This window comes from Salvelinus fontinalis, unplaced genomic scaffold (genome assembly GCF_029448725.1).
Source record: "Salvelinus fontinalis isolate EN_2023a unplaced genomic scaffold, ASM2944872v1 scaffold_1606, whole genome shotgun sequence".
In the NCBI taxonomy this organism is placed as follows: domain Eukaryota; kingdom Metazoa; phylum Chordata; class Actinopteri; order Salmoniformes; family Salmonidae; genus Salvelinus; species Salvelinus fontinalis.
In genome coordinates, this window is record NW_026601815.1 from 1 (window position 1) to 10,747 (window position 10,747).

Genomic DNA, 10,747 nt, shown 5'->3' on the forward strand with positions numbered 1-10,747 from the left:
CGTTGAACAGTCTGTCAAAAGGGGCCAGCTACTCCAATGAACAGTCTGTCAGGAGTTTAAGTAAAGTTAGAAGTCCTGTTGTAACGATCAACAATCTAACTTATCACAGGCTAAATTCTCACATGCAATGATATAGCTCTTTACCTCTAAACTATACACAGAAGTGTGTTTTGTGTCTGACAGAAACATATATGATTCTTACAGTGTATTTGGAAGGTCTGTTTCTCATATACCGTCATCTCTGGTTTTCAATCCACAGCATCTTTGCAGCCTGTCATCCGTTTGTCTCGCCTGACAACTTCTACAAGGGCTGTGTCTATGACAGCTGCCACGTGTCCAACCCAGCGGTGGAGTGCACCAGTCTGCAGACATACGCTGCTGCCTGTGCCCAGTTTGGAGTATGCATCTACTGGAGAAACCACACCGAGCTCTGTGGTAGGCTTACTGTACTCGTTATAAAAATCCAGACTCACCATGTTAAATAGGACTCACCTAATAAGGATAGATAAATAAGTTCACCATTGAAGAGATAGGAAGTACTATGTAGATGACCAGAAACCAGGAACTGTGTAGATGAGACCAGGAACAATACTATACTAACACAACTTAGTATGTGTTGTAGATCAGACCAGGAACAATACTATACTAACACAACTTAGTATGTGTTGTAGATCAGACCAGGAACAATACTATACTAACACAACTTAGTATGTGTTGTAGATCAGACCAGGAACAATACTATACTAACACAACTTAGTATGTGTTGTAGATCAGACCAGGAACAATACTATACTAGCACAACTTAGTATGTGTTGTAGATCAGACCAGGAACAATACTATACTAACACAACTTAGTATGTGTTGTAGATCAGACCACACAATAGAGGAGGGGGGTTTCTATTTGTAAATATTAGATTAGTGCATTTTTGTATTTGAAGTGATGGAGATAGTGGACATCCTTGTCTGGTTCCCCTTTGTAATGTGTAAAATAGTATCGGGCTCCAGTCCTACAATCAACTGATTGTAAATAATTAGTCAGAACATTTTTCCATGGTGATAACACTTTTTACATTACCAGTTGTCACAAAGTGCTCATACAGAAACCCAGCCTAAAACCCCAAACAGCAAGCGATTCAGATGTAGAAGCACGGTGGCTTGGAAAAACGCTTTAGAAAGGCAGGAACCTAGGAAGAAACCTAGAGAGGAACCAGAATCTGAGGGGTGGCCAGTCCTCTTCTGGTTGTGCTGGGTGGGGATTATAAGAGTACATGGCCATTAAGGCCAGATTGTTCAACAGCAGGTTCGGTAGAGAAAGAAAGACAGAGAGAGAGAGAGAGAGAGAGAGAGAGGGTCGAAACAGCAGGTCCTGGACAAGCACATCCGTTGAACAGGACAGGGTTCCATAGCCGCAGTTACAACAGCAGAAATTGGATCAGCATTACGACCAGGTTGACTGGAGACAGGCACAGCCAGGAGTCGTCAGGCCAGGTAGTCCTGAGGCATGGTCCTTGTGCTCAGGTCCTCTGTGAAGGGAGAGAGAGAGATGAATTATAGGTAGCATACTTAAGATCACCCAGGACACCAGAGAAGACAGGAGAATGATACCAGATAGGACATTCTGACCCTAGCCCCCCGGCACATAGACTATTGCAGTATGTATACTGGAGACTGAGACAGAGGGTTCGGGTGTCACTATAGACTGAGTTGTATCTTTCTTCAACAGCCAGCGACTGCCCAGCTGACAAAGTCTACAAGCCCTGCGGTCCTGCAGAACAGCCAACCTGTGATGACAAGTAGGTTTCTACTTAGAGATTGGCTAGCGGCATGTTTTATGTTAACTGAGGTAGACAACGTTATGACTGTCAAATAAGACAAAGGGAAAAGACCTACCGACAGTTAAAGATAGAGTTGCTGTACATTGGAAAGAGGAGTTGTCACTGTAATGTTGTGTTCTACAGTCCAGACGAGTCTAGGATGAACTTCACCACAGAAGGCTGCTTCTGTCCTGATGGGATGAAACTCTTCAACAAGGAATCAGGGATCTGTGTTGATAAGTGTGGTGAGTGTTCCCAGTTACTGCCATTGGCCCATTTCATGTTGACGATACAGAGAAGATGGTTAGGACTTTAGCCTTTTCAAGGATGTTTCAGGTCTATGAATGTTCTACTAAATGGTGGTGTTTGTGTTTTTGAAGGATGCATTGACCCTGAAGGTGTTCCGCGAGAGGCAAGTTAGACCTTTTGGTTTCGATTCATCATTATTTTATTTGACTAATTAATAATAGCCTGTTATCTAGTCCACTGGCTCTGTCATGGATGATGCCAGAGGTTTCTATGAGGACCTACTTACAGCGTCCACACAGCATTATTCCACATTGTCTGAAACCCAAATGCCCCCCTTATGCCCTAGATTTAGCCCCCTATGACCTATTTAGTGCACTACATTTGACCAAACCCATTGATAGAATCACACTCCCTTCTTGTTGTATCTCATCCCAGTTCAACGAGAGGTTTGAGTACAAGTGCCAGGATTGCGTTTGTTTGGAGTCCACCAAGGCTGTGACCTGTAAACCCAAGGTCTGCTCCAAACCACCAGTAGAGATATGCACCGGGCCAGGCTTTGTATATGTCAACCAAACCGATCCATCCGATCCATGCTGCTCCAGCCTCGTCTGCCGTAAGGATCTCCCAACACTTTTTCACCTTACATATTATAATCAGATCTATTTCAACAGTATTGTGCCGACCTGAACCGTACTGTGCAGGCTTGGATATGTTCTTTTCACATTGTCATTTTCCAGCACGGTTCCAGGAACTGTGGTGGACGTGTAACCAGGCCAGTGCCGTACAGCTGGGCTCAGCTCAGTCGTGTTGAAAACACACACATAGTGAAGACATGAATCAGCTCATATTATAATGTCCATACTCTGCTATTGTTTCCCCCTCTAGGTTGTGACAGCAGCACTTGCCCACCAACCAACATGAACTGTCCTATTGGGTTCGTGCCAGTGGTTTCAGTCCCGGAGGGAAAATGCTGTCCAGAGCACACATGTGGTAAAGTCTCTTTACCTAGATCACACGGTCCCGTGTGGCTCAGTTGGTAGAGCATGGCGCTTGCAACGCCAGGGTTGTGGGTTCGATTCCCACGGGGGGCCAGTACAAAAAAGTATGAATGTATGTACTTGTAAGTCGCTCTGGATAAGAGCGTCTGCTAAATGACTTAAATGTAATGTAAAATGTATACTATCTAGACTATCTACATGTGGTAAAGTGTCTTTACCTAGATCTATACTATCTAGACTATCTACATGTGGTAAAGTCTCTTTACCTAGATCTATACTATCTAGACTATCTACATGTGGTATGGTCTCTTTACCCAGATCTATACTATCTAGACTATCTACATGTGGTAAAGTGTCTTTACCTAGATCTATACTATCTAGACTATCTACATGTGGTAAAGTCTCTTTACCTAGATCTATACTATCTACATGTGGTAAAGTCTCTTTACCTAGATCTATACTATCTACATGTGGTAAAGTCTCTTTACCTAGATCTATACTATCTATACTATCTACATGTGGTAAAGTATCTTTGTCTAGATCTATACTATCTAGACTATCTAATGTGGTAAACTCTCTTTACCTAGATCTATACTATCTAGACTATCTACATGTGGTAAAGTCTCTTTACCTAGATCTATACTATCTACATGTGGTAAAGTCTCTTTACCTAGATCTATACTATCTAGACTATCTACATGTGGTAAAGTCTCTTTACCTAGATCTATACTATCTACATGTGGTAAAGTCTCTTTACCTAGATCTATACTATCTACATGTGGTAAAGTCTCTATCTTGTATTGCTGTGTTTTTATTGCTGAGATAATCATGGATTGGTTGTCTGTGTCTCTCTCTCAATTGGTTGTTTGTCTCTCTTGTCTCTTCCAGAGCCTAAAAGAGTTTGTCTTCACAAAGGCGTTGAATACCTGGTAATGACAAACTGTTCTGCTCTCTCATCTGAAATGTTTATTACATAAATAAACACTGTTTATATATACTTGTTTTAATATATTGCAGTACATGTACAGTAAATCTCATGCGCTTTATGGGTTGATGTCAAATAGTTTCGAAGAGAGTGGGTTTCCTTGTTCCAATATGTCAGAGAGAGTGGGTTTCCTTGTTCCCCTGTGACAGAGAGAGTGGGTTTCCTTGTTCCCCTGTGACAGAGAGAGTGGGTTTCCTTGTTCCAATATGTCAGAGAGAGTGGGTTTCCTTGTTCCCCTGTGACAGAGAGAGTGGGTTTCCTTGTTCCAATATGTCAGAGAGAGTGGGTTTCCTGGTTCCCCTGTGACAGAGAGAGTGGGTTTCCTTGTTCCAATATGTCAGAGAGAGTGGGTTTCCTTGTTCCCCTGTGACAGAGAGAGTGGGTTTCCTTGTTCCCCTGTGTCAGAGAGAGTGGGTTTCCTTGTTCCCCTGTGACAGAGAGAGTGGGTTTCCTTGTTCCAATATGTCAGAGAGAGTGGGTTTCCTTGTTCCAATATGTCAGAGAGAGTGGGTTTCCTTGTTCCACTGTGTCAGAGAGAGTGGGTTTCCTTGTTCCCCTGTGACAGAGAGAGTGGGTTTCCTGGTTCCAATATGTCAGAGAGAGTGGGTTTCCTGGTTCCAATATGTCAGAGAGAGTGGGTTTCCTGGTTCCAATATGTCAGAGAGAGTGGGTTTCCTGGTTCCAATATGTCAGAGAGAGTGGGTTTCCTTGTTCCAATATGTCAGAGAGAGTGGGTTTCCTTGTTCCAATATGTCAGAGAGAGTGGGTTTCCTGGTTCCAATATGTCAGAGAGAGTGGGTTTCCTTGTTCCAATATGTCAGAGAGAGTGGGTTTCCTTGTTCCAATATGTCAGAGAGAGTGGGTTTCCTTGTTCCAATATGTCAGAGAGAGTGGGTTTCCTGGTTCCACTGTGACAGAGAGAGTGGGTTTCCTGGTTCCCCTGTGACAGAGAGAGTGGGTTTCCTGGTTCCAATATGTCAGAGAGAGTGGGTTTCCTGGTTCCCCTGTGACAGAGAGAGTGGGTTTCCTTGTTCCAATATGTCAGAGAGAGTGGGTTTCCTTGTTCCACTGTGACAGAGAGAGTGGGTTTCCTGGTTCCAATATGTCAGAGAGAGTGGGTTTCCTTGTTCCCCTGTGACAGAGAGAGTGGGTTTCCTGGTTCCAATATGTCAGAGAGAGTGGGTTTCCTTGTTCCCCTGTGTCAGAGAGAGTGGGTTTCCTGGTTCCAATATGTCAGAGAGAGTGGGTTTCCTTGTTCCCCTGTGTCAGAGAGAGTGGGTTTCCTGGTTCCCCTGTGTCAGAGAGAGTGGGTTTCCTTGTTCCCCTGTGTCAGAGAGAGTGGGTTTCCTTGTTCCAATATGTCAGAGAGAGTGGGTTTCCTTGTTCCAATATGTCAGAGAGAGTGGGTTTCCTGGTTCCACTGTGTCAGAGAGAGTGGGTTTCCTTGTTCCCCTGTGTCAGAGAGAGTGGGTTTCCTTGTTCCACTGTGATAGAGAGAGTGGGTTTCCTTGTTCCCCTGTGACAGAGAGAGTGGGTTTCCTTGTTCCCCTGTGACAGAGAGAGTGGGTTTCCTGGTTCCAATATGTCAGAGAGAGTGGGTTTCCTTGTTCCCCTGTGTCAGAGAGAGTGGGTTTCCTGGTTCCAATATGTCAGAGAGAGTGGGTTTCCTGGTTCCAATATGTCAGAGAGAGTGGGTTTCCTGGTTCCAATATGTCAGAGAGAGTGGGTTTCCTTGTTCCAATATGTCAGAGAGAGTGGGTTTCCTGGTTCCCCTGTGACAGAGAGAGTGGGTTTCCTGGTTCCACTGTGACAGAGAGAGTGGGTTTCCTTGTTCCAATATGTCAGAGAGAGTGGGTTTCCTTGTTCCAATATGTCAGAGAGAGTGGGTTTCCTGGTTCCCCTGTGACAGAGAGAGTGGGTTTCCTTGTTCCAATATGTCAGAGAGAGTGGGTTTCCTTGTTCCACTGTGTCAGAGAGAGTGGGTTTCCTGGTTCCCCTGTGACAGAGAGAGTGGGTTTCCTTGTTCCAATATGTCAGAGAGAGTGGGTTTCCTGGTTCCCCTGTGACAGAGAGAGTGGGTTTCCTGGTTCCAATATGTCAGAGAGAGTGGGTTTCCTTGTTCCAATATGTCAGAGAGAGTGGGTTTCCTTGTTCCCCTGTGACAGAGAGAGTGGGTTTCCTGGTTCCAATATGTCAGAGAGAGTGGGTTTCCTGGTTCCCCTGTGTCAGAGAGAGTGGGTTTCCTTGTTCCAATATGTCAGAGAGAGTGGGTTTCCTTGTTCCAATATGTCAGAGAGAGTGGGTTTCCTGGTTCCCCTGTGACAGAGAGAGTGGGTTTCCTTGTTCCAATATGTCAGAGAGAGTGGGTTTCCTTGTTCCAATATGTCAGAGAGAGTGGGTTTCCTGGTTCCCCTGTGACAGAGAGAGTGGGTTTCCTGGTTCCAATATGTCAGAGAGAGTGGGTTTCCTTGTTCCACTGTGTTAGAGAGAGTGGGTTTCCTGGTTCCAATATGTCAGAGAGAGTGGGTTTCCTTGTTCCAATATGTCAGAGAGAGTGGGTTTCCTGGTTCCCCTGTGTCAGAGAGAGTGGGTTTCCTTGTTCCAATATGTCAGAGAGAGTGGGTTTCCTTGTTCCAATATGTCAGAGAGAGTGGGTTTCCTGGTTCCCCTGTGACAGAGAGAGTGGGTTTCCTTGTTCCAATATGTCAGAGAGAGTGGGTTTCCTTGTTCCAATATGTCAGAGAGAGTGGGTTTCCTGGTTCCCCTGTGACAGAGAGAGTGGGTTTCCTGGTTCCAATATGTCAGAGAGAGTGGGTTTCCTTGTTCCACTGTGTTAGAGAGAGTGGGTTTCCTGGTTCCACTGTGTTAGAGACAGGTGGTATCCTTGTTCCCCTGTGTTAGAGACAGGTGGTATCATTGTTCCCCTGTGTTAGAGACAGGTGGTATCCTTGTTCCCCTGTGTTAGAGACAGGTGGTATCCTTGTTCCCCTGTGTTAGAGACAGTGGAAATCCTTGTTCCCCTGTGTTAGAGACAGGTGGTATCCTTCTTCCCCTGTGTTAGAGACAGGTGGTATCCTTGTTCCCCTGTGTTAGAGACAGGTGGTATCCTTGTTCCCCTGTGTTAGAGACAGGTGGTATCCTTCTTCCCCTGTGTTAGAGACAGTGGAAATCCTGGTTCCCCTGTGTTAGAGACAGGTGGTATTCTTGTTCCCCTGAAGTAATGTGTAATGTAATGAGTTACTTGTTCTTCTAGCCCAATTCTAAAGTTCCAGGATCGGAGTGCCAGGAGTGCACCTGCACCAACAAAGTGGACCCCAAGTCTGGTCATTACCAAATTGACTGTGGATTCATGCAATGTGACAAAGATTGTGAAAAAGTAAGAACTGGTATAGCTGCCGTGTCTGCTCACATTTCAAATATTTACCAAAAGTTGAAATACCATTGAGTACCTTAAACTTATTCAGTCAACAAGTTTTTATACTTTAATCGGCTGGTTTCCTAGACCCAGATTAAGTAATTAAGTAAACCTTGTCTGATTCAGAACTGCTGACAGATTAATCCTAGTCCTTGATTTTAAAAAAAAATCTCAATTGGAAGTGAGGCATCCGGGCGGTGAGGCATCTGTTCTTGAGTTATTCTATTCTATAGAGTCTACTGAGAAGGCCATCGGTTGTATTCACACTTTAATAACATGTATAACTATTATCATTATCATTATTATTAGGTGTTGCCGCAAGTCACTCATGTGTTCCTCTTGTCCTGCAGGGATATGAGTACCAGGAGCCAGACTATTCCTCAGATGACTGCTGCGGTAAATGTGTTCAGACCCACTGTGTCCTCCAGATCAATGGGACCAAGCAGTTGTTGAAGGTAGGTAGCGGTTCTGTCAGTTTAACTGTCACAGATTAACTAAGAAGTAGCAAGTAGTTCTCTGATAAATATCTATATTGTTGTGTGTGTGTGGGGGGGGGACAAGCTTCCCCATAATGTGAGGACAGAGGAGTGCCTGCCCATCTTCCTAAAACCTCTGACACCCTACCTCTTTAAAGAGTGTCTTAAATAAATCCCAGTCCGCCCCACCCCCTACGATTGTGATATGTTGTTGTCTCACTTAGCTATCTTATGACAAATGCACTAATGTAAAAACGTTTTGGATAAGAGCGTCTGCTAAATTACAAACATTTGTGTGTGTGTGTGTGTGTGTGTGTGTGTGTGTGTGTGTGTGTGTGTGTGTGTGTGTGTGTGTGTGTGTGTGTGTGTGTGTGTGTGTGTGTGTGTGTGTGTGTGTGTGTGTGTGTGTGTGTGTGTGTGTGTCCAGCATGGAGATACATGGTCAGCTCCTGGTGACAAGTGCCAGCAGTACAGCTGTGTGAAAAACGGTGATAGCTATCTGACCCAGAGCTCCAACATCCATTGCCCACCCTTCCAGCAGGCCAACTGCCAGCCTGTGAGTACAGTACTCAACATAACAAGAACAGAAAGGCCAGCCTGTGAGTACAGTACACAACATAACAAGAACAGAAAGGCCAGCCTGTGAGTACAGTACAGTACTCAACATAACAAGAACAGATAGGCCAGCCTGTGAGTACAGTACTCAACATAACAAGAACAGAAAGGCCAGCCTGTGAGTACAGTACTCAACATAACAAGAACAGAAAGGCCAGCCTGTGAGTACAGTACACAACATAACAAGAACAGAAAGGCCAGCCTGTGAGTACAGTACACAACATAACAAGAACAGATAGGCCAGCCTGTGAGTACAGTACTCAACATAACAAGAACAGAAAGGCCAGCCTGTGAGTACAGTACACAACATAACAAGAACAGAAAGGCCAGCCTGTGAGTACAGTACAGTACTCAACATAACAAGAACAGATAGGCCAGCCTGTGAGTACAGTACTCAACATAACAAGAACAGAAAGGCCAGCCTGTGAGTACAGAACACAACAGAACAAGAACAGAAAGGCCAGCCTGTGAGAACAGGACACAACATAACAAGAACAGAAAGGCCAGCCTGTGAGTACAGTACTCAACATAACAAGAAGAGAAAGGCCAGCCTGTGAGTACAGGACACAACATAACAATAACAGAAAGGCCGACCTGTGAGTACAGTACTCAACATAACAAGAAGAGAAAGGCCAGCCTGTGAGTACAGTACTCAACATCACAAGGACAGAAAGTCCTGCTCACTGCATATGCTCTCGATTACCTACCTTATTGATAATTTTTCGATCCACAATCATTTTCATCAGATCCACAGTACAGTAGACACACTATACCAGTTTTCATTTGACAGAAATATTACTTCACTTATCCTAATACTAAATGTATTATGTAAAGAAAACGTTGAAACTTTTTTATCCACAGGGTTCCATTCAGACCGCTGCAAACGGCTGCTGTAGAATTTGTAAGTATGAAAGTGAAATATTCAAAGCTGTCAACAATTTCATATCAGGATTGGAATATGATCAGATTCATGCATCATGAAACAACTGATATTCCTAATTGATCATGATTGAGAAGGAGAGCCACCTTGTAGTGAGTGGACTCAAACAGGTGCAGCTCTTTTTCATGGTCTTCACAGACGGTTCATGTATAATGGTGTGTCTCCCTCCAATACCAGGTGTGGAGAAGGACAAGGCCTGTAAGATAGGATCCATGAAGAGTTTCATCAACCACAAGAACTGCCAGTCTATTGAGGAGGTGGAGATGCCGTACTGTGAGGGATCCTGCAACACCTTCACCAAGTGAGTGTGGAAACAATGCAAATATCACCACCAAGTGGAGCCTCATAACAGCCACAACACCATGGGGAGGTTTCCACTATCCACTTTAAGCAGAGTGATGGACTGAAAATCATTTGAAATGAATCTCTATTGAACATGCTTCTTAGTCCAGGACTCGGTTTAATCTGGGGGGAACATACCCCCCATATGTATTTGTGTTTTGTGAAACATGTCATTTGTTGAGGTGTCTTTGTCTCTTGGGAAGTAGATGATCTCTTAATCTCTGTGAACACCTCTCTTTCACTCCCGTCCTCCAGGTACTCTGCGATGGCCGCGTCTCTGGACCACTCGTGCGCCTGTTGCCAGGAGTCCCGGTCCAGTAACCGCACGGTGGACCTACAGTGTCTGAATGGAGATGTGGTGCCCTACACCTACCTACACGTGGAGGAGTGTAACTGCAGACACAGCGACTGCCACAGAGCCATTAGGGTGCCTGTCCGTAAGACACGCAGCAACACGCTGGTGTAAATGGGATCCGTACTAATCCAGATGGGACAAGTCCAGCACCAATCCACTCCACTCGCTGCTTACTAAAGAAGACCCTGCTTCACATGGCTGTTATTTATCTAATCGCTTTGATTTATATGTCAAATGTAGGTTAAATGATATTTAAAATGTAGAAACTTATGCTTACTTATCTTATTAAAATGCAACCCTTCAAATACTTATGTCCGTTGTTTGTTTTCTTGTAGAAGTCCATGCACCTTGTTAAGGAAAGATTTGTTTTATTAAGCTGTGAAACCTCTTTAGCCTTCTTCACACTGGCAGTTTGAAGTGATTCCCCCCCAAGAAATGTTGCATACCCGATTAGAATCTGTTTATTTTCCAACAGTTTGAACAGCCAAAAAGAACATGGAAGCAGATATTTCCAGCCACATTTCAAACCACCTTCGTAGGTCATACGACTTGTGTCTG

General features: G+C 44.4%; 1 protein-coding gene across 1 annotated transcript; it reads left to right on the forward strand.

Moving 5' to 3' along the window:
- Positions 1-259: 259 nt before the first annotated feature.
- Positions 260-10,496, forward strand: LOC129849662 (intestinal mucin-like protein; the record flags this gene model as incomplete). The annotated part of the gene is made up of 13 exons (XM_055916474.1): positions 260-435; positions 1,724-1,793; positions 1,959-2,059; positions 2,195-2,226; positions 2,499-2,676; positions 2,949-3,053; positions 3,950-3,990; positions 7,300-7,422; positions 7,812-7,916; positions 8,365-8,493; positions 9,414-9,453; positions 9,670-9,793; positions 10,090-10,496. Coding segments are annotated over 13 exons (1,435 nt in total), but the record flags the coding sequence as incomplete, so codon positions are not given.
- Positions 10,497-10,747: the final 251 nt, after the last annotated feature.